This window comes from Cynocephalus volans, chromosome 7 (genome assembly GCF_027409185.1).
Source record: "Cynocephalus volans isolate mCynVol1 chromosome 7, mCynVol1.pri, whole genome shotgun sequence".
Taxonomy (NCBI): domain Eukaryota; kingdom Metazoa; phylum Chordata; class Mammalia; order Dermoptera; family Cynocephalidae; genus Cynocephalus; species Cynocephalus volans.
This window is the reverse complement of record NC_084466.1, coordinates 151,753,143-151,777,307: the sequence shown is the minus strand read 5'-3', so window position 1 is coordinate 151,777,307 and position 24,165 is coordinate 151,753,143. Positions and strand designations below refer to the sequence as shown.

At 49.6% G+C, this 24,165-nt stretch overlaps 1 protein-coding gene across 12 annotated transcripts in view; it reads right to left on the bottom strand.

Moving 5' to 3' along the window:
- Positions 1–24,165, bottom strand: part of TACC2 (transforming acidic coiled-coil containing protein 2) — a 208,862-nt gene that overhangs the window by 2,009 nt on the left and 182,688 nt on the right. For all 12 annotated transcript variants that reach the window (XM_063103235.1, XM_063103245.1, XM_063103238.1 and 9 more), the window contains 11 exons: positions 23,366–23,427; positions 21,505–21,620; positions 20,133–20,304; positions 18,614–18,754; positions 17,696–17,785; positions 11,249–11,392; positions 10,782–10,858; positions 7,951–7,994; positions 1,892–2,052; positions 1,506–1,612; positions 1,011–1,131 (listed from right to left, as the gene is read on the bottom strand). In XM_063103235.1, the coding sequence (XP_062959305.1) occupies positions 1,011–1,131; positions 1,506–1,612; positions 1,892–2,052; positions 7,951–7,994; positions 10,782–10,858; positions 11,249–11,392; positions 17,696–17,785; positions 18,614–18,754; positions 20,133–20,304; positions 21,505–21,620; positions 23,366–23,427 (1,235 nt within the window). The remainder of the gene's footprint in view (positions 1–1,010; positions 1,132–1,505; positions 1,613–1,891; positions 2,053–7,950; positions 7,995–10,781; positions 10,859–11,248; positions 11,393–17,695; positions 17,786–18,613; positions 18,755–20,132; positions 20,305–21,504; positions 21,621–23,365; positions 23,428–24,165) is intronic.

The following is a 24,165-nucleotide window of genomic DNA, read 5'->3' as shown; positions in this document are numbered from 1 at the left end:
ATAACTTTCAGGGCTGGAGGGAACCTAGAGGCTTAGGCGAAGGCTGAGCCTTGCCCAGGGCCATAATGACTACTTCCCTGACAGCATTTGGGTGAGTTAGCACCTGCCCAGGGCAGAGATGACTACTGCTTGGCCCAAATGCCCCTCTGGACCACAGGTGACCACAGCCAGCCATTGGGAACCTGGCAGGGTACAGGCACAGGAGGAGGGCCAGTCTCCTGAGGCCAGCTGGGTGTGAGTGGGGCAGCAGAGGCCACTGGGGAGACACACTGGACTCTTGACGCTCACCTGCCTACAAAGGACCCCCCACAACTGCCTTCAAGGCCTCAAATGCACGAATAGTGCTGCTACCCCAGGCCACTGCGCCCTCTGATGACCATCCAGTGAAATCCTGAGGCTCAGTAAATTGACTGGAATGGGGACTCCTGGGCTGAAGGGGCTTCTCACTGGGACACCCAGGAAAACAGTGAGCACAGGGCACCAGACTGAAAATCAGGAAACCTGGGACAAGCTGAGTGACCTCAGGAAGACCCACCTCTCTGTCCATGGAACTAGAGGACACTGGGAGGCCCTTTCGGCCCTGACACTGCCCATTCTCTGCATCAGCCTCTGTCAGGGGCCTGGTGGGTGTCCTGCCACTCACCAGTAAGCACACTGCACGTAGGGGTTCAAGTACTATGCCTGGCACATTGTAGGAGCTTAATAAGTATTTTACAAATGAATGTTGAAAAGAAATGAAAAATGGCAATCAACACCCACGCAGACTGCAATTCCAGAAAGGCAGAGAGGAAGCCAGTCTCAGGGCCAGCATTCATCTGAGCCTTCCGGCGGGGGACAAGCATAGTCCTGCAAAGCAGGAGCTCGTCTTGGGCATGCCGCTGTCGTGCTGGCTCGGCCTGGGAGCAGCAGCAGGCCGGGGCAGCCCAGCCTCTGTTTATCTCACAGACTGGCCCATTGCTGCAGGGGACAGCAGCCCCACCGCCTGGAAGCCACTGCCCTCGTCCTGTTACCTTCTGCTCCAGCGTTCTTTCCAGAGCGTCCACTCGCAGCTGCTCCTTCCGCAAGCTGGCCTGGTAGGCGGCTTGCTCCTGCTGGGCCTTGCCTCGAACCTGGGCAATCTCAGCGTTGGCCCTGCAGGAACATGGGGCTCAGAAACCATCATCCTTTGCTCGAGATCCCCGTAGACGCCTACCGCCTCCCTCCTCCCAGCTCTGAGCAGGGGGAATGGTCTGGCTTCAGCTGCCACCAACTGGAGCCCAAGCATAGAAGCACATGGAGACCCCATGCCCGACTCCCATTCCCACAATCCCAGGTGCTTTGCATACTCTGGACATTATGGAACATGCCCTTCACTTATCAAAATGATGCTAACTGAAAGTGTGCCATTATCTCAAGTCATACTGCAAAATGCCCATGGATTATCCGCCCTTTCCAAGCCAATGCCGGGTGCCTGCCCTGGCAGGGGCTCCTGAAGGGCCCTTGGCAGCACCCCAAGGCTACATTACCTGTCCAGTTTCTCCTCTGCGTGCACCTTCAGAGCCTGGTACCTCTGCTCCTCCTTCTTCACTCGGGACAGGTACTCCTGTGCACACTTCTTCAACACCTCTTCATTCTGATGTGACAGAGGACAGGGGTGAAACCCGTAAGAAGCAATGAGAAACTCCTTTTCCCAGAAAGGAGTGCTGGGAAACCCAAGAACTCGCTGACGCAGGTATAACCCCAGACAGCCAAGTCTGACTCTCCAGCCTTCAAGGACCCACTCCTTGGTGGTTCAAGACAGACTTGCAGAACGCCAACCCCCACCCAGGCTCTCCACATCCCTCCCGACCTGTGCCCACTTCTGAACCTGGCCTGGCCAGCCTCCTGCTCCACCCCCCAAATGCAGACCCACCTTGCGGAAGCCTTCCAGAACCTCCTTCATCTTCTCATATCTCCTGAAAAGGTCAGCCAGAGACTTCTCCACAGAGTTCAGGTCAGCCAGGGCTTGCTCCTTCTCCAGGACCAGCTGCTGGACTGTTTGGTGGGAGACCGACTTCTCTCTCTGTTCATCCTCTGGCAGGAGAGACAAGGCGCCAAACGATGCAGCCCATGAAATCTGAACCAGGTCTCGGGGCCAGCCAAGGCCGCAGTGTGACTCAGCCTAACCAGGGGGTGCATCTCAAACTCCAGCTTTTCCTTGGGACAGATCCACTCCCCAGAGCCTTCCCATGACTGGCATCCCAGACCTGGGCCTGTGCACTATCACGGGGGGTGGAAACTGGGTATTCTTTAACCTGATCAAAGCAGCCACTTAGAAATCTATATAGGAGACCCCAGTGATTCTATTTGATTGTTAGCTCCACAGGGAAGATAGATCCCTAAGGGGAAAAAAGATGACGTTGTTGCTGTGTAAAGGGTGCTGTGGCCTGGGCTGTGAGGAGTGGAACTTCCTAAGTGTTATCGAGACAGATGATCACTGGAAGAGAAAAAGGTTATTTTCTCCTTAAAACATCCCAGAAACTCAAAGCCCACAAAACTGCTTCCATGAAATTCCATTTCACACAGAAACTGACAGTTTCTTTGATACAGCAAGTGTCTTAACGCCAAGAAAAACGGAGCTATCTCTGTCAAAGTGAGTTTCTCAGTGACATACAAAAGAACTCAATTCTGGCTCAGGTGGCTGGTCCTGGTGAGAGGAACAGCCGTTTCCCCCACGCCCCCTCCCCTGCCTGTGGCCTACTCCACCCCGCTTAAAAGCCCTTTTTGCACTGACGGGAAGCCATCCTCTGAGCGCCCTACACAAAACAGCACCTGCACCTGCACCTGCACAGCGCGGGCCCAGGGCACGGGCAGCATTTGCTTCCCTGCTGGCAGCAGACTGAGAAGGGGAGACGGAAGCACCCCAGCAGCGCTGCCTTTCGGTCAGCCCAGGTCACCTGGGCAGGGGCTGGCTGCCACACGGTGGGTCACATTTGGAAGTGATAACGGCCACAAGAACATCATCAGCCGCCAGAGCCCATGGGGCTCCCCCCCAGGGCAGGAGCCGTGCTGACTGCTCCTTTCCCTGAGAACCCCTCAGCCAGCACCCGCCACACTCCACTGCCTGAAGCGCAAAGTGGCCACCTCGCTCCTGCTCAGAGCCCCCAGCGGCACCCCCTACGCTGGAAATAAATCCAAACTCCTCCACAATGCTCTGTCCTCTCCCCTCCCTGGCTTCTCTGCTCCAGCCAGGAAGGCCACTAACACCCCGGGGGGGGTCCTGTCCCAGGGCTCCCCATGGCTCCCCCGACTCCCTCAGGTCTCTGTTCCATGTCACTTGCTCAGGGGTGTGGAAAACACCTCCTCTCCACTTTCTAGCCCTGTATTCTCCTCTTCCCAGCAGTTGCCACTCCGTATCCTTATCAGACATGTGTATGCACGTGTTTGTGCATGTGCGCATGTACCTGTGCAAGGGTGCGCATTGCCTGCTCATCTCCTTGCTGCATGCAACCCGTGAGCATGCCATGAGCAGCCAACGCACACCCCTGCACATAAATGTGCACACACACTCACATGCATACACCCATCCGATATAATGATACATACTGGCTTCTGCTGGGAAGAGGAGAATACAGGGCTAGAGAAGAGAGGAGGCATTTTCCACATCTCTGGGCAGGTGGCATGGATCAGAGACCTGAGCAAATAAATGGAGAGAGCCATGCAGAGCTGCAGGGGCAGGTACCAGAGTTTGTTTTTCACTGCTCTGCCCCAGGGCCTAGGACCATGCTTGGCACGCGGGAGAGGCCATGTACTGAATAAACAGGTCCAGCCTCACAACAACCCGGGGTAGGTTTCCTTACTCCCATTTGACAGATGGTGAAACGGAGGATTTGAGAAGCTAAGTCACTTGTTCGCTCAGGAAGAAGCAGAGCTCTAACCCCAACCCCAAGCCTCAATCACAGCCATGCCTCTACATGGGGCCTCTTACAATGACAGACCTGGAAGGACACAGCTCCCTTAGCAGCAGGGAGATTTTGTTCTGGCTTCTTTTCCTTTAGGTTCCTGATGGACTGGCATCTTGCCGTACCCTAGAGTCAGGCATATTCTTGCCATGTGGTATGGCAGGGGCCACAGCCTGGGTTTTAGCTCCAGCCCTGACATAAACTTGCTCAAAAGTCCTGACCTCTCGGGGTCCCAGGGCCTCACTTCCCAAATGAGCAGGTTCTCACATATGCATCTGAGTCAGCTGGAGGGGTTGGTCACAAACTGCTGCACCCACCCCACAGTTTCTGATTCCGGAGGTCTATGTGGGTGGAGCTGAGACCCTGCATCCATAACAAGTTTCCCAGTGATACAGACACTCCTGGTCCAGGGGCCCCGCCTAGAGAAACACTGGCCTAGAAGATGCCCAATGTCTTCCAACCCTGCCTCTGTGATCACAGGACTCAGAGTGCCCACCACCAGAGGCCTGCACAGGGCCATGGCTGAGAGGCTCCAGAGTCTGCCTGCCCGGGTTCGAATATCGGCTCAACACTTCCCAGCTGTGTGACCTTGGAGCAGGCTTTCTAGACTCTGTCTCTGCCTCCTCATCTGAAATAAGGATCACAGTATTTTTATTTTATGTCATTTGGGGGGAAGATGAAACGAGAGACTACATAGAGCCCTCAACACCTAGGAAGAGTCTGGTGCCAGTTGCCCATTATCAAGAGCATCACTGTCCACAATGAATCCTATAACAGCTGCCCCTGAATCGGTGTGACAGTGTATCACTGCGACCCATGAAAGGGAAACTTTTAAACATACAGTGACAGCAGTACAATCACAGCTATCTGCTTGCTACATCTAGGCTCCTAAGAGAAAGGGCATTTCAGAGTTTCACTGGTAACCAAATACCTGTTTATTCTTTGACTTTTAGCTGCTTACTTAATTCCCATTGTGTTGTGCAAGATACATCTGGGCTGCTGTGGGGCCGTGTATACATTTCACTGGGCTTGGTAAAGGAGCCATTTATCAAACCGAGTCCATCTGATTTCCTGGAGCCAAAATTTTGCCTGCCTCAGGTTTCCTCTCCTCCCAGCCTAACCCCTTTAAAAACAGAATTGCCCATTTCCCAGGAGACTGAGGAGGCAAGAAAGCTTCACAAATCTCTTTGTAAATGACAAATGCAGTTAGGTTCTTCCAATCAGGAAATCAGCCTGGACAACAAAATAATGCCCCTGGAGATCTCCCTGGCTTTTTCAGGAAAAAAAATTTTAAATCATGTGGGCAATGCGGCAAATACACAAAAGCAAAAATAACAAAATTAGGAAACAAACAAACAAACAAGGATTGCGTGGGGCAGGTGTCAAATTAGGGGAAAAGCGTTTACTTACCGGGCTTGCCTGTTTGTTTTGCAAGCAAAGGGCAAGAAGCAACAGAAAATGGAAGCAAAACAGATAATCAGGGCACTTGTTAGGAAAGCAGAAAAAAATCAATTGCAACAACCTGGAATGCAGAAAGCACAGAAGTCTCTTTTTGTTCTCAATTCTAAATAGTCAATATTTGAGCTTAATAAAACATACTCTCCTTAGTAACATTTGATTAGAAGCGACAACAATGGGAGGACCGATGTCACACTGGTGTGGAAGCCACACAGCCAGGAAGAGCTAGTGCAGGTGTCTTTCACTTCAAAATGCTATTACGTTCACTCTGGTCCCAAACTGCCCAACTCTCTGGGCGTGAGTTTCCCTTCCACGAGGGATGCGGGAGATGATGGGAAGAGAAACATGGAGTCAAGATGAGACTCACGGGCGTGTTTCCATGTATGGAGAGACTCACACCTGCCCAGGAGGACTCACACCCTCCCCAAAGCTATAGAGAGTCCCAGCCATGCCTCAGCCCCTGCTGTCCTCTACAAAGACACACGGACCACAAAACCTAAGGTGGCCTTATCAATGATCTGCAAAGTGACTAAAGGATGACAGCCACAGACATTCCTCCTTTCTGATGAGAAAAGCTCGGGAAAAGTGGATGACAAAGAGGACAGTGACCGGGTGAATGAGAATGGGGAACGGACACACGGTGAGATACCAGCCTGAGTGACAATGCTGCTCCCAGCTAGGGATGCCAGAGGGTCTCCCAGAGCCACCCGGAGAGCACTCCAAGAACAGGGAAATGCTCAAAAGGGTTGAGTGTACGGTCCCCGAAGAGAGGGACACTCGGCCAAATCCAGCAGGTCTCCTTGGGTGGGGAGAGCACATGTGGCCATAATCTCCAGGGTCTGGGTGGCAGGAAGGCAGAGGGCGTTCTCGAGAGGGCTTACTGGGACTCACACTGCACACCTCTGCAGACCGTCCAGGCTGGCAGTGTCCTAACCGTTCCCACCTGCAACTACTCTGCCAGAAAAGCATCGGAGTCCAGTAACCTTTCTGTCATCATGAGGACAGGCCACTTATGCTGACTGGAGAGGTCCTCACACTTTTAGTTTTCAAGAGGGAATTCTGATTATATTGAATTGCCAGCTGAACCATGAAAGACAGCTTTGGGCAGCCCTGTCTCAGGAGCAAAAGTGCGTGCCCTTTCACCCTGTTTCAACATCTGCCGAAACGGCATCACCAAGGGCAGAAATAAAAATGGATGAGTCTGAGATGTAGCAGGGTGTTTCCAGATGAGCCGTCGTAGGTGTAAGTGATGTTCTCACATCCCGAAACTCCACGAGGCCAAAAGTTTGTGCTCAACTTGCCAAACCTTGCATATTGGAACACATAAATCCTTCATCCTGACCATTTTTACCAGTATTTTCAATTCCAAGAATTTTTATATGTTTTATCTAATCCACATGTGTTCGTAAATTCTAATACCAATTTAATAAAGAAATTTCATTTTGATTGAAAGCATGTGCCAGAAGGCTGAACTTCAGAAACACCCAAATGAGCTTCTCCCAGAATTCTGGGTGAAATGGCCTTTACTATAATAAATCAAAATTAAAGTTCTTTGAATGGAAAGCACTCAATTGCTGGCCTCTTCTCTATCTCTGAGGCTACTGTTATATTTATCTTGGGACAAGCTAGAGGTGTGACGTGACTCACAGATGTAAACATTTGCAAGAGAGAGGGGTCATTTGCTAGCACAATGTCAAGCTTAGACACATAAACTGTGGTTTGTAGGGTCCTGGAGATTTTACTCCATATGTCTTTAGGAGTGAAAGATTATTTGAAAACTGATTATTACGAACCTAAGCAAATAAATACGTAGATAGCTAGGAAAACAAACAATACCCCCCTCCCCAAATGTCATTTCTGAGAGCTGATCATTAGTGTAAAAACCTGGGCCCAGATCTTCTGCAAGATCTTTTCTCATTATTAAAAGGGGGAAAAAAAGGCTTAGATGTGTGTAACTTGTAACTTGAGGCCTTTCGTTGTGGACCAAAGTCATCTGTCAGTACTGGCTGTCAGGGACGCTGTGTTAAGATGGACTCTGAGGCAGTGTCCAATCTCAGTGAGAAACAGTGCTGGGATTAAGTAGCAAGGTCTGCATGGTCACAGGAGGAGGGGTGGGCAATCACCCCACATTTTATCATCCTTGCCCTCGACTCTATAAGAAGGTTGTGTTGGGTATTTTGTCACTTGAGTCTAAACTAAATTATGGTTTAGGGATTTGATTCCTATTCTCTCACATGAGAAAAAAAAAAAAGCCCCCAAACATCCCAGGAACCAACCCAAATCTCTTCCCCATGAGGTGGACATCCCTTGGCTGGTCAAATGGTGGCTCTCGAGGTGGCTGCCACAGCTTCCCAGGGGCAAGCCTAATGCTAATGCACATTCTAGCAGGTGTTTCAAGGAGGTCCCCAGGCTCTTTGCCCTGGGGCAAAGCCACATTCTGAGATGCTCTGGACCCTCCCTGAAGGACTTCATGTTCTAAGAGGAACCCTCCCTGAGGCTCCTATCTTCAAGGTGTCCCCATGATCTAGAAACCTCGGAGCAGGCCTGAGCCCCAGCAAGTCAGGACACCCACCTATCATCTGAGCGATGGTCTTCTCATACTCGGCCACTATTTTCCTGTAAGAGAAGTAAAAACATGTTGAAGCCATGACAACAGATCAGTTTTTAATCTCACACAGGGGCCCATGTGCTGGACATCAACAGCCTGACCAATGTACAATGGGACAAGTCTTATTTGTCAAGGTTAGGCTCACATTTCCAGGGTCACCTCCAACCTCAGCCCTCTCCCTGTACAAATACTTCATTTAGAGTTGTGCATGACTCTACACACACCACTCCCCATTACTAAGAAAAAAAAATATGACGAAATCTTCAGCCTGAGAATTGAAGCTTCCCGCAACCTGGGCCCAATCTTGCCCGCCCCTCTTACCTCCTTCCACACCATCTCATGAACACAGTAACTCAATGAGAACAAATGAGTTCTTGTTTGCTCTGGGCTTCCTCACCCCCACCTTGCTCACTTCCCCTCGCTATTTCCACTTCTCAGTCTGCTTCTCAAGGTCTAATTCAAATGCCTTCTCCTCCAGGAAGCCTTCCCTGATTTGTCCTTAGAACTCCTTAACATTTTACCTGCACCTTCTTCCAAAGCATCTCCTACATCAGGCATCACAGAAAAGTAAAGGAGTTTTATCTCCTCTACTGAAACAGAAGCTCCGTGGCCCAGAGGCCACTTCTTACTTGTGTTTATGGGACAGGAGACAAGCCTGGAGTCACATTTCTTTGGTAGCCTCAAAAAACAATATCGGTACAAAAGCACTAAGACCCCCTGCTTATAAGACCGCCTCACAGCTGCCCCCAAGTGAAAGGACTGAGGTGTGAAGAAGCTCTCCCTCCAAAGTAAGTCTTCTGGAAGAAACCTCTCAACGAGACTCAGGGCTTCACCTATGCTATCCAATAATTATTCCCCACAAGAGAACCACGAGCTGCTAAGTGCCAAAGATCCAGAACCCTGATGACAGAAGACCACAAAGACCCCAGCGTCAGGAGGTCCGGGCTCCAGCCGACCCTCCCCTCCTAGCTGTGTGACTCTGAACAAGTGGTTCACAGAAGCTGGGGGGCTCTGCTTTTCCTTGGCACAGTGAGGATTACCCTAGACCATGACTTTCAGAGCTATGGGAGAATTCAATGAGGTTAAAAGGGGTAATGAAGGCAGAATGCATTCTGCAAAGTCAAGAGCTGCTGGGGGTCTGTCCCTGGCTTCTTGACCTTGGACCCAAGGTCAGTGCCCCGCCCAGGACAGACCCACAAAGAAGCCCTTCTGTGTTTTCTGTGATTAAACAACACCCCTTGCATCCCAGAATCGCAAAACTGTGACGGATCTTTGAGGCTGCCCTGTCTAAACCCATCACTGCTGAGGACAGAGAGGAGGTCCAGGTGTGCTCTTTCAGAAGTTTGGCGAGACCAGGGACCTACAAAGGCTTTAGCTGTGTGTGTTTTCACTTTATCCTCACATGACCCTAAGGGGCAGTGCTCTCACTGTCTCGAGCATTGCTGATGGGGACATTGGGGCACAGGATGATTTAAAAACTGTTCTGGGATCCCAGGGCTAACAAAGTGGCAGAGCTGGGATGGGAACCCAGGCATCAGACTCTGGAGCCTTTGTCCATAACCCTTACGCTCTACTGCCCGAGACACTGTTATCTACCCCCGTTTTACAGCTGAGGAAAGTGAGGCACTGAATTAAGTAACACACCCAGAAGCAGCTGGGAAGCGGAGTCTGATTTTCACCTGATGTGGCCCTAGAGGCTGACAGGACTGACGTTCAGACGATTAAGAGCCAGTGCAGCCGCACCAGCTGCCGACCCCTTGAATCTGACCGTATCAGCTAGTACACAGCACCTCCTGGGCCCCATGGCTACAACTTCTTCCCGGGAGGCAAAGGGATCAGAGACAGACCTCCAGCCTTCCCAGTACACCCTGCTTCATGTTCAGTGTGGGTAAAAAACTAGAGCCACCCATCCCCCACAAAGAGAGAGAAAAGAGGTTTAAAAATAACGCAACTGCTGGGCTTTAGTTAGAATGTGAAATAGCGCACTGAGATTAACCTCCAGAAGTGGTCACAGGAAACCATCAGGAGAAAGAAGGAACTAACAGGAGAATTTTCAGGAAGATACGACTGTGACCTAGAAAACAGGGGATATGATCACCTAGTTTGCTGGCTACTTAAAATGGTAGCCAGGAACACAATTGATTTAGAAAATAAACTAGCACTGACTGTTGTAATTAAGTGAACTATACATGGTGGCTATCGTATTTCTATTACAATATCTAACAAATAAAAATAAATCATTCAAGCAATAGGCAGGAAAAATCCTAAATGTTTATCCACCGAGACTGGTTAAGTTAATTACGTTATCTCCCTCCAATGGACCAATAACCACCTGTTAAACAGAATGAAGTAGAGATGTATAAAAATATGTTCAAGATATGCTATTACAAAAGAGTAGAGAATAATTTATATTGCACTCTCTCATTTGTTTTGGAGAAAAAAGGAGGCTGTATAGATACATTCACACATTTGTGATCAGAAATAGAAAATTCTTGGAAGGATACACCAGAGACAGCAGATAGCAGTTACCTGTGGGTTCTGGAACTGGAGGCTCAGTGGAAAGATTTGCTTTTCATTGTACATATATTTATTTGATTGCATTCTTTAACTCATGTCCATGCTATTTTAATAATAGTAATATACTAAAAATACTTTTGAAAAACATGAACCTTGCATAATAAAGACAAGAGAACTTCTTTAGAAGACACCACTCATGGGCCACACCAGCTCTAGCCGCTATCACACCGCAGGCAAGCATGCCCCAGGCACCAGGAAGGCCGAGCTCCACCACTGACCTCATTTCCATCACTTCCCGCCTGCTTTCTTCATATTTATCCTTCCATTCCGAGACCTCCCTCTCCTTGGTTATGATCTAGTGTCAGGGAGAAGACAAAGGTTAGCCTCAAATGAGTGAATTCGCACGTGACCAATTCACACACCAGAACAAGGAGACACTGAATAAATGTAGAATTAGAACTTCCTACACCAAACCATCATGACATTCAGAAAACTTCCCCGCACATGAGCCACCTATCACACTTCCACGATGCCCACTGGGGGACAATTGAAAGGAGTGTGCCTTTGGTTATAAATCCAAATACGGCCACACATCTCTGGCTGCAGTATTCAGAGGAGGAAGTCTTTCTCTAAAGACCCTGGCTTTGGGGGCTGTGGGTATAGATATTTATTTACAAGAGACAGGAACCGGCTCCTTTCTGAGAGTCCCCAGAGCAGGCTTTCTCCAAGGCACACGACACAGTACCTCTGCTCTAGCGATCTGGAGTGCAGAGTCCAAGTCAGGCTGCTGGAACAGAAGGCCCGCAGACTTCTCCAACTCAGAGGTCCCGATGCGGGAGTACAAGGCTGTTTTGGAGATGGAGACATCTGTTGGGTGAGCAGCCTCTCTCTGTAAAATGGTTTTTAGTTATAGAAAAAAAAAAAAAAAGGTTAAACAATCACATGATGAAGAGGACTGGATTCAATCTCTCATGCTTGGGTCAGGTGTATGATTTGGAAACAAAGAACATCCCAAGTATGAGAAAGTGTGAAGACTAATGAACAGGGAAATGCTGGTTACATCTCTGGAAGTCTATCCCCTTGCACCTGTGTAGGCAGACAAAGGGGCTACTGGAGGGGGCCTCGGCACCTCCGAGCCCCTGGAGTCAAGTGTGTCTGTTGTCTGCTTATCACCGCCTTTTATCAGACTCCAAGCCACTTAGGCACAGCACATGGGAACCAAGATCATTATCCAGCAGGCTCCCCTACCAAAGGGAAATCCTGATGGCGAACGATGCTGAATTCTAGTCTATGTTTGCCTAGTTTCGAATAACAGTATTTTGATCATTTTGGTAAGACGGTCCACATTTCAATTTTGGAAGCATTTGAAAGGATGTGATTCACACAAAGCTTAAGGCTTATCATAGTTGTCAACCACGTCCCTTTCAACAAGCTAGAGTTTTTGGATGTAAGAATCATATTGGAGTTATGTTGCCATTAAGTCTGTTATGTCAATGGGAAATTTGAAAACCGGACCTAGGCCAATATCCACATTTGCTGATCAGACTCTCAGTAAGAGGTAGGATCCCCCAGACGTTGCCTGGGGCTTTATAGCCTTCTGTAGAGGACAGACACTAGCCTCCTAGAGGTGAGAAGTGGTCTATGGTTATTATTCCCTCGGCACAAAATCCTCAGCAATTAGCAACACAGTTGAAATGCAGTGTTAGGAGCATTATCAACCAGCACGGCTGGGCTTGTCAGTCTACTTCTACTGCAAAAGAAACACCAAAGCAACCACACTCGCAGTCCTATTCATTAACCTCTTGGTGCTGGCATGGCTGCCGAGGTGAACTCCACCCTATTTACTACAGTCCAATTCAATGTAAGGAAAGGTGGTCTAACAGGCAGAGGCAAACTATGAGAATAAATTAATTGAGCAGTGAACAGACAAGATGAAAGAGCCCACAGCAACTGGGAAGGGGGTGGACCTGAAGGTGCTCGAGCAGACTCTCTCTTCAATCACCAGAACAGGCACGCTGACCCTACTCCAGCATCCAGCAAAATGAACTCAGGAGGGGAGACAGCTCAGGAAACTCAGAAGTTTAATGGATAGGACTGGAGATTACTAAGTTAGGACCAGTTAGTTGTACACATGCAAGGTGAACTAGATGGTTTAGCTTGTCCTGGGAGAGAACGTCTGTTGCTTGGATTTCACTGCCCCTGCCTGGCCTTAAGAACTTGGGCTAACCCCGAGGTGGGACCTGAATAATCCCTTGTTCACAGCCAGAATGCACAGCCCCTTCAACCCAGAGACCAGACACACGCTCACGTGAGAATGGAACAGACCCCCAGAGTGTGGGGTGCCACGATCTTCTCAGCCTCAGGTCCTCAAGGAGCCTCTGTTTATAGAATGCTTGACCAGTGCACAAGTTAGCAGCCCCCAGCAGCAGGCAGGCTGCCCTCTCCGGAGAGAGAGCGCCAGGGACCGCAGGCGCAGAGCCTCGTGCCCGTACGGGCTCCACGCTGCTGTATGAAAACAGTTTTCACAGTTCTACTTGTCACAGGGGAAACGTCTCAGGAAGTAACTGGAAAATCATACCCGGAGGTCAAGGCTCAGGGCTGGCTGTTTGGCTCAGCTGGTAAGAGCCCAGTGTTGTGACACCAACATCAAGTTCAGGCCCCTCAATGTTTGTCCTTATGGACACAGTTCATAAACACAAAGATCTGAAGAGCCTTTAAAAAGAAAAAACAACTGTTCCTATCACTTTTAAAATAATGTGTTCTTTAAAAAAAAATTAGAACAATAAAATTTCAAGGTGAAAAGAACATCAGACACCATCAAACTCATTCTGGTCCTTCTGAAGATGAGACTATTGAGGATCTGAGAGATTTCGCCAAAAGTTTTCCCAGAATGAGATTCAATTCTGACCCCAAACAAACCGGTTCCCTGAAGTGCAAGAGAAAATGAATTTAATTAAAACTAAATTTATCATACTGGGCAGAAACTAAATATGACCGATGAAGGAACTAATGATCTATCAGCTGCCTAAAGTCCTTTGTAAAACAAGAAAGGGAATGAAAAAAGAAAATAATGAGCTTTCTGAATAAATGAAAATGGATACCTGGACGTAGAGTGATTCCCTGTCACCTGCCACCTGGTGTTTTCAATAAAGGAACAGACAACTTCAGAACCCATGTGAATTCATGACTGAGTATCCTCACGTTAATGACATTCATTGTACACACCCTGGTTTGGCCTTACAACCAAGGATTGTTTTCCACTGAAATTAATAGGTTTGTCTCTCACTGATACTTTAACATCAGATATTATTAGATTAAGCTTGTTTCTTTCACATAATCCCCCACTTGCTACTTTAGAGGGACAAAAAAGCCACTGGACTCACAAATCAAAAGGTGACATAGCCACAAATGGAAGGCACGGGCTTGCAACCCACCTGCAAGCCTCACTCCACTCCTTAAGTCCCGGGTCCACTGAGAAACCCTGGGCCACGGTCACCCTCCTCAGACCTGCAGCCTGGGCATGGGGTCCTGTCACACACCCCGCTCACAGTCCTCCTTATGGCCAGTTCCCTGGTGCCAGGCCTGGGGGCTGGACCATAGCAGGATCCCTGTCCCCAGGAGCTGTCGGAGGCAGTCTCTGGGGGGAGTAAGTACAGATCTGAGGCTGGGAGAGGCCTCGCAGCGGTGAGAAGCAGGAATCAAGATTAACGAGGGAGATGGTGGCCAACTGGGCTAAGGCCATGGAGTATGGGCGCAGGCCAGGTGCTTGGGTTGTCTGGGTCTCATGGTGTCACCTGGGCAGGACAGCAGCCTCAACTGGGTGATGCCTCATCCAAATTTGACAAAAGGGGGTTCCCAAGCTCAACGGTGGTGAACCCGAGGAAGGCACTCAGCACCACGCCCTTATTCCACTCCCACAGAAGGCACCGCCATGCACCGAGCGGCCACGCCATCCCACTGGGTCAAGACACGGCTCACGATTCTCCAGGCAATGGCTAAAACTCTCAACACCAGCAAATGAGCGGGAGCCCATGAGCTAGTCCTTGGTCGCTCCTCTTCAGACTGTTCTTGTGGCATTTGGGCATCTCGGCGCCCTTCTTTGAAACCACTGTTAAAGGTGGGGTGGGGGGTCGTTTGTGGACACAGCATGAGCGCAGGAAACACAGAACGTGGCACCGGCTGCTCGCCCACAACACAGGTTGCCCCACACCTAACTCCTCCTCCTGCTCCTGTAAAATCCAGGCCTCGGCCTCCCGTAAGCCGGGCCTCTGGGAGGAATCAGAGGGCCGAGGACTCCCACTTTCCCACCCCACAAGCTGCCATTTCTAGGACCTTGTTCCTCAGTGACCCAGACACCTCCTTCAGCCTCCACACTGGGTCCCCCTAATCCAGGAAGGCCTACTGCTTCAGGGTTACAACCAGTTACACACACAGATTAATCCAGTCACCCTCGTGCCTTGCGCCCCTTGGAAAGCACACAGACAGGACACTGGTCGGTTCCACCTGCCCGGGTTTGGTGTGGAGTTCAGGGCTGCCGTGCTGCACAGCTGGTGGCCCTGGGAGAGACACCCCCAGGAGGACACAAGCAAATTCAGTTCAGCCAGAAGCACGTGGGAGGGAAGTCACAACGGGGCTGTGGCCCCCCAGCCCCACGGACTTTTCCTCATTTCTAACGTTTTCTAACTAAGGAGACAGAGAAATGTAAGTTGAAGCTGATCTGAGAAACAACCCGAAAATCACCCTGTCCTGCTTCATGTTGGTTTCCAACCCCTCAATACGACATTTTTTATTCCAAGTGATTTCATTTTTGTGTTTGCAACAGCTTAAGACCATGCTGCCAAAACGACTATGTCACCTGCAGCTGAAATATACGGGCAGAAAAAAGAGCAAATTGGATCCACAGCTGCTGTTTCTTCTTTCTATAGATCAGCAGCTTCCAGTGCAGTGAAGGGCAGTCAAGCATCCATACGACAAAGACACCCACAGGACCCTAATTGGCTTATGGCCACTGGCTAGCCCTGGCACTGGCTAGCTACACGAAAGAGCATCTATTCCCCGTGGGCCAAAGTCATCGGATAATAATACTTTTTACAAAAGCAATAAAAGTTACTATGGTAGAGAAAAATGTTCCTTACCCTGCAAGATAGTTCTGTCCCAAATGAACGTTTCTTTCAGCACGCACTTCTGAAACACATAAGGAGGTAGCTTGGGCTGCCTCTCTGACCCACACTCAGTGGATCCATGTGAAATTTTTTTTCTAAATCAAAATCAGGACACATGGCCTGAGAACAGACTGTAACCGACAGGAAGTCAAGTCCTGGCCGGTATTTGCAGACAGACATCTCTGGCAGGCTCTCGGGGAAGGAGGCAGGGGTGCCCCAGCACTCAGAAGGCCTGCACCCAATCTGAACCACTCGTCAGAACGTGCTCAATTCTGCCTCTAACTCCTCCTGGACAGGAGTACACCGTATTCATAGTGGCCAAACTGCAGGTAATTCATTCTGTCCTTAAGCCACTCCCCAAAGATACCAAGAAATCAATCTGCGGGGGGGTGTAAAAACTCACTGCTTAATGCTTTCTAAATATCTTGCTTTCGTGGAAATTCAACTCAAGTTTATAGTTTGGCAACATCAACAAGGACATTACCGATCTATATTTACATGTTTGTCCCTGCCCTGGGTCCCCTTGTGTCCAGTATGGACCACCTCTGTCTCTAGGACGGGTCTCTCCTTTGCTGTGACCAGGGAGACCACCCGTAGTGGGCCCCAGGGCAGGAGCAGCTGGAACTCCTGCTCCTGCACCAAGGACAGAGACGAAGAGTGCACTGCTCCCTCTGCAAATGAGCTGCTCCTCAACACAGACAGGCCGGGGGCTCCCATGTACTAGTCCCCACCAGGCTGGTGAACCAGTCAGGTGGCTCCGTTTCCCCATCTGTAAAACGGGACCTGGATCTGCCTCCTGAGGTAATGGAAGCAGCAGGGAGGTGCTGGCTGACAGCAGCAGCTTTCCTTCATTGCACACGTGTGCCAGGCACCGTGCTGCTCCCCACAGGCCATCTGCAGTCTTCACAGCAACCTGCAAACTCACTGTTATTAGCCTCATCTCACAGACTGGTAAACCGAGGCTCAGGGAGGTTCACTAGCAAGGCCACAGAGCATGAGTGGGGTCCAGCCATGCTGACATACCAGGTTCACAGGGCTGTCCAACCCGGGGTGGGGCAAGGCGGGGGGAAGGAGGCCACTCCCCAGGGACCAGGGCTCATCCAGCAGTCCTGAGGGCCACACCGTTCTACACGTCACCATCAGCAACTCATTCAAATTGTTAAGAAAAACTATACCAAACATGGAAGCCAGGCAACACGACTTCAGCATACCCCGTCAATGTCACACTCTACTCTAAAAGCAGGGGTGGGCAAACTATGGTCCACGGCCAAATGGCCTGGTGCTGTTGTTAAAAAAAACAAACACACACAAAACCAGTTTTACCGGCTCAGTTACACCATTTATCTGCACACTGTCTGAGGCTGCTTTCACCCTACAGTGGTGGAGTTGAAGTAGCTGTGACAAAGACGGTATGGCCTGCAGATGCCAACATATTTAATATCTACCCTTTACAGAACAGAGTGCTAATCCCCAGTCTACAGCATCATCTAATGACTCAGGGAAGGTCTTCGTTTCACTTACTATTTACTATTAATTAGGGCCTGGTCTCAGTAAAGTTAGATGTTAACGTATAGAAAATAAAACAGCTGCAAATTATTTTTGTTCAGTAGAGATGGAAATGATATCTGTAGGGGAAAAAAAAAATAACCTCAACGATGATAATTTTCTTTGCCCAGTTGAACCAATATTAGCCAGTTTTATATCTAACTTTGCAATCTGGTTCTAGTCTTAACTTTGCAATCTGGTTCTAGTCTTCTTTACCCCCTGGCTCTGTCCACCGGTTCTCATATCCTCTGCCACTCAACCAGCATTATCATCCTGCGGGTTCCCCCATTACTGAGTTAAAATGATCTTAGACATGTGTTCAGTGTGTTTATACAGGAGTCACGCTTTCTGCTTTTTGGAAGTAACACTGTCACACACCGACAGTGCCTGCCTGACCAATGGTTAGCAAAGCAGCGTTTGGACCACGGTGGCACACACATTCCCAGAAGGCAGGCGGGGCACTGCAGCAGCAAACCGGTAGGTACCTTGGTGTCTTGGCGGCTGCGCGAAGCCAGGGCAATCTGCCTGGCCAGCTTCAGAGCTTCTATCCGCATGATGGCAAACTCTAACTCCTCCTGCCCAGGGGGTAAGGGGCACGGGAGCAAACCACAGGGAAAGTGTAACGACACAGACAAAGTCAGTGTCTCCCACACCCAAGAAACAAATGTGCCACGGACATGTGTCACAACAGGTACTCAGGAAAAACACACGCTCCAGCTTTCTTTCACAATTAGCACCTCAGCAGATCATGAAGTAAGTGTTTAATTTCCCTTTTTTTAAATCACCCTTTCGGATGTCTGTCAGGAAGTATTATACTGTCATACAGGAAATGATTTTCAAAATGGGGTCAACATTTTTACTGTTCTCTTTCATTTCTTTCCTTTTGTTTTTTAACATAAAGCTGGTCAACAATGTCCATGAACGGATCGCATCTCTCAAATGACTGTTAATCTCTCTAGGTTTGCTCTGAACGTCCTTGTCACAGAGAAGATAATTGCTTTGGTTCCCGATGCAAGACCGAGCCCAGATGTTATCTCAATGGGAGTCTGAGATAGCCCCGCATCTATGACAGCTTGGCTCAACGGTGATCTGATACCCCTGGTTCTGTGAATAAATCACAGAAACTGCATTTGGGGCTATCGATACTTCTGACAAATGACCATGTGGGCCGGTTTCCAAACTGAAATAGAAATGGTTTGTTCAATCTGTAATGACAATTTACATAATTTCGGCATCTTGGATAAAGAACACCATATCTATCAGTCTTTGAGGGCAAGATATTTTATTTGAAGCATCCTCTGCAGTTCCTCATTAAGTCCTGCCTCATTGCCTTTGGGGCTTGGGGGTTCATTTTCTACTGAGGTTTTGACAAACTCCCAAAAGGTCACAGATGGGCTACAAACCTGAAGTTTCTGAGCAAATACTGGGGGGTTCTTTTCTGCTAAGTCGGGCTCCAGATAGTCAAGCGCGCCACAGAGAGAGGCAGGGTGGGCTAGCCTGCTGAGCAGGGCATCGGCAGAGGCCAGGGAGCCCTCGGGAGCTGTCTGGACGCCGGCAGGGAGGAGGACACAGAGAGAAAGAGAGGAGAGCACAGTGACACTGATGCCAAGTGAGGACCACGCATCCACTTGCTGGTCATTTCCTCCTTAAGGCTAAAGAGCGTATCAATCAATTCGCCGCCAATACTTGCGTTTCCATCTGGACTTATTCCCACATGCAGACAATGAACATCTTGTGAGTGGCTGGCCCAACCTCTCCCCAAAAGCACAGCCTTAGACGCCCTCCCCGCCCCCACACCACACCCACTCCCTAGCCAAGGGTGGGAGCTCAGTTACCACTTGCTTATTTATTTGAAAATCTCAGTGGGTGGGAGGCAAGCTAGTTGATAGGTTTTCCAAACACAACATAACTCATCAAGAAAATATCTCAGAGAATAAATATCAAAGGAAGTAAGGTTTTGAGAAAGGTCATCTTCTAAATAATAGAAAGATGATTTCAAACGAAAAAGTGTCTCCTTGGTAGATCAGAAAGACTTCACAAGTAGAAGCCAGTTCTGTAGAAAGTGAACCATGTGTAAGTCTTTGGCAGTATCTGAGAGACTGATTCATATCTAGATCCTCTTTTTGTTCACTATTTTTCCAGTATCCAGCACGTATCCAACTGCCAGACACACAGTAGGTGCTCAGTAACTCTCTGATGCATGAGATAAATGAATGGTCTACCAATCCAGAACAACAAAATTAACTCACTAAATCAATAGCTTCAGACTGCTTGGGGATTGCTGAGGGAGGTGAGGGAAGTAAAAATAAAATTCACCTAGAAGGATGGTTCATTTCAGATGTGAGGAAGACCCTGCATGGGCATCACATACTCAAGGGGGACCCTAGGCCCACAGATGGACACACGTAACACACGGGGGGACGGGTAAGGAGGCTTCGGCTCAGGTCTGTCTGCTCTGCAAGGCCCCAGTGGGGGCTGGGAGGGGAGAGGGAAAAGTCCTGGTCTATAAACGGGAGAAACTTCCCATCACTAAGACCAAATGGAGATCTGAAAGGAGGTGTCCCCTGCTCCGTCATTCTCTGCCCTCTGCCCTGGAGCATGGAGAGGCAGAGTGCTGACTGGGGACTGCTCCAAAGCAACAGTTCAGTCCTAAGGACTAAAAATGTTAAAATAAATACCCCTGAAGGCAAATAAAGTACTTAGGTGAGAACTGCAAAGCCACATTGATAAGAACGGAGAGCCCTTCCCTCATTGTTACGTGTGGGGTCTCCTGGGATGGCTTCTGTCCTCCCGGAACCAGGGTGGAGCCCTATAGCAAGTGCCAGGTGAGTGTTGCTCTGAAGACCTGGCCCCTTTGGTAACAGTACCCAGCTGGCCTGGGCCTTATCCCCAGTGACCTTGGGCCCCTCTAATACCACTTACGATTTCGATCGCCTCTGAAGGACTGCCCAAGGCCATGGCCTCCAGCTCTTTCTGGGAGGAATTCTCTGGCACCTGCAAGTGTGGCTCTTGGTTGGAGGTCAGCCCTCGCACGACAGGATGCTGGATTTTGGCTGTGGCATTCACCAGGGCTTCGGTCTCCTCAAAACTTGACCTGAGGAAGCGAAGGGCATCTTTAGAGTCCTCTCTTCGGAAATCCTGCTGAAATCAACCAGGATGTGCCAACCAAGTCAATACCCCCAGGGATCCTGGACTTCCAGCCTACATTCTCAGAGGGATATGGGCCAGGGCTTCAGTGGCCACGCAGCCCCTAGGCTGGGCAGCCAGAGGGAAGGGATGGTCCAGCCCCACCCCATGGCCCAGTGACAAGGGAGGGGCAAAAGCCCAGATGCCACTGGCTGAGGGGCACGCACTCTGGAGTGAGAAAAGTCAGGGGCCTGGCTGTGTACTCTGGGGAAGTAACTGGCTACCGTGCCTCAGTTTCCTTTTCTGTAAGACGAAGACAACATACCTCTGTGTGAAGATTAAATGAGATGCAGCCCACAGGTAAAGCACTGAACATGGTGGGCTCTGTCATACAGGGCCACCACCGTTGTAGTAACATCACCATCACCCTGGGCAGATTCTGGCCTGCAGGGTCCCCAGTAAGTCTGAGGAATCAAAGCAAGTGCCTCACCGTTGCTCAGCAAAAGAGGCAGGTAGACACAGACGGGAAGGTCCAAATCTTAGATCAATGCTCCTCGCTTACGAATCAAACATCACACAGCTCAGAACATCGACCCTGATGAATCCAAATATTAACACCCACATTAATAATATATGTTTATTGGACACTTTACATGCTTTCCATACAGCATGTCTCCGGAAGACAGGCATGCTGTCCCCATCGCACAGTTGGGGGATGCTCTGGAAGACAGATCGCCTCCTTTCATGTTCATAAAGTCCCTATGAGGCCAGTTTTATTATTACTCTCACTTCTCACTCAAGGAAACTGAGGCACAGGAGGGTCAAGTAACTCACATTAGGCCACACAACCCGAAAGGGGTGGGAGATTCAGGCTCTGAATGCTGTGCCACACTCTCCCCACCAGATAAATGATGGAATAAAGTTTTGTGATGAGGGTGTGATGAGATGACTTTAACACAGCCAGCTGTTAAAGCCTTTGCCTTAGTCCAAGGGGGCCCTCAGTAACAAAACCGCGGCATCTGTGTCTGTGTGGACAGTCAGAGAGACTGAGACGTGGGCTGCCCAAACACATGCAAACGAAACGAAGTCGGGATAACAGTGTGAAGGTGCTCAGAGGCTTTGGGATCCTCTGGCCTGATCCAGGACACTCTCATCATGTATGTCATACCCTGAACCTGGCGTCGGGGAGTCCGACATCCGGACAGGAGGAGACTTGATGGGGCTCTCCTGAGAAGTGTCGAACATAAGGTACAAGGCCTGCTTCTTCGGGGCGTCATCGTCCTGCTGCAGGGATCAAGGTCACATGTCAGCTTGGACAGCTGGCCTGAACATGCCACTGAGCTAAAAACCAGAACGTTCTTCAACAGGGAACAAATAAACTCATCAGGGAAAAGCTTTTGTCTTCTGGAGCCTCCAGGAAGAGAGGAGAAAGAGGGGGCTGGCTGGAGAGGGGGGGCCAGGAGGGAAGGAGACAGAGGAGAGGACACAACTGGGTGCAGGTGGGAACACGCGCCAGGGAGGTGGCATGCTGGACGATCCACCCACAGTACACCGGCCACTGAGCATAATGAGAGGCCAAGGCAAGATCTGGTCTATGGTAGCCTGTGGTTGAACAGGGGAGACCAGCATGATGACCCATAGTGACAAGCACTGCCATCGAGGCATGGAGAAGAGAGACAGAGCAACAGGCTCGCCCTGAGAGGACAAGAACTTCTCCCAGTGGACACAGCAGAAAGGCACGGACAGAGGGTGTGGCACGGGCAGAGGCTCAGAACCATGAGCCCAGCCCAGGTCCAGGGAATAGCTCAGCTGGCCAAGTACACAGGAGGGCGACGTGCAGCTGAGGTGAGGAGGCAAGTGGCCAAGCCCAGGAAATGGAGACTGGCATCTGTTACACATGGGAAGACCTTGAACGACTCCTACACATACCCTGTCGGGGTCCCCAAAGAAGCCCCTGCCACGGCCAGCAGGCTCGCTGCTCTGCACCGCCATGAAATCTCTGGGAGGTTCTGCGACACCTGGGCCGGGCACACACTTCACAAAACGTATCCACGAGGCCTGCCAATGCGCCAGTCAGTGGACAGTAAACAAGAGGAAGGGGCCCCTGAGGTTTCAGTCCATTTAAATCCACGCTATTAAGACACATGAGTGCTCCACTTCAGTGGTAAAATGTCTCACACTCAGTATCACATATGTGGCCTCAGCTATTGGGGACAGAGCTGTGACCCAGCGGTAAGCAAACACTCTGAGCAATGTGCCAAGAGGTGACGACAGAGCCCGTGCACTTTACTCAGGGAGCTGTGACTTTACTGACTTGGGACTTGAGTTAAGTCTGCCTAGGGGTACATGCTCCTGCCCAGCCTTCAGGTCTAACTTACAGCAAACTGGTTGAGAAGCAGCAACCCCAGCATCTACAAACCATGCCAAAAAAGACAGAGAGGAGCAACACTTTCGGGGCCACTGACTGTCGCAAGCAAGCCCTCCTGTGCACCCCCATATCTCTGAGAGCTTCGCTGGACAACATTTCAGCAAGGGGTTCTGCTCAGAACAAAATGCCCCAGGACAGCAGACACATTAAGCTGGGGAAGACAGCTGCCCCCCATGCCACTCAAGCGAAAAGGGAGGGAAATGCCTACTGCCTGGAGAGACGATATGCACTTACTTACAACAATTAATCTGTAGAAAACAGCAAATAGTACACCGTCAAAACAACAAAGCCCTCACCTCCTTATTTTAAAGAAATCGCTGACTAGCTCTTTCTCAGTTCAGGGAAATAATTCTGCAGGAAGCCTAACTGCATTTGGTTATTTTCTCCCTGAAAATGAAGTGGACTGAGTACACACCCCAAACCCCTCAGCCCATTCCATCATCATGATGCCCCCAGGATGCTGTGTGCAGAAGAAGCTCCATTTGGGGTCTGAGCTCCCAGAGGTGCTCTGCACAGGGGAGGAGGCCCCTGCCTGCATTTTTGCGACAGAGGACAGGGCAGGAAAGGAGTCCCCTAACTGGCCCAACACAGAAGAACTTACAGGTAAGGAGGAGCCAATTTTTTCCATGTATTCGATTTCATAGGAGTTTCTGTAATCCAGCTCTGCAAAAGACACAAAAAGTGAGGTTAGTGCCAGAGAGGAAAAAATGAAACGATTTGGGCTGGGCAGGGTAAGGCCTAGAACAGAGCTCTGAGCTTTCTGAGAACGCCCACCGACTAGAGACTTCTGGCAGCAAAAACGGGAGGCTCAGCTCAACTATTTTCAGGCAAAGGGTCAACTTCTCAATGCACAGGGGCTCCCACCATTAGGGAGTCTGAGAGAGTCTCAAGGAAATTCAGCATCATGACCAAGCACAGGTTTGACTGTCGGCAGATCTGAGCACTCAAGCTTTCAGATTAGAGTATGTACATTTTAGTGTTGGTTTTGTAATTCTCACGTGTCACATGTGCGGTGACATATCCTGATGACATTTTGGAAAGGACCCATGCTTGTCTCACTCTGAGAATCCCACCCCAGTCACATTGAAGCAGAGGAAGAGACGTTGTTCCTTTAGTGCTGCTCATAAGAGAAGCTCCACGAGTCACCTGGAGTATTTCCCAAAATTTGACCAGTGCCCACAGGGCCAGTCCAAATCAAATTTTCAAATGCAAAGACGAATAAAAAATAAAGTCCAAGTAGGTGGAGAAATGACCTATTATTTCAAACTGGTGACTTTAGGCTGCAAAGAAAATTCCAGACACTCACCAGAGACTAGACCTGCTCAGAAATCAGTAGCAATCCATAAAGCTCAATGCTGCAATTTTTTTAGACTGAAATAAATAAAAATAGCAGTGCCAGTT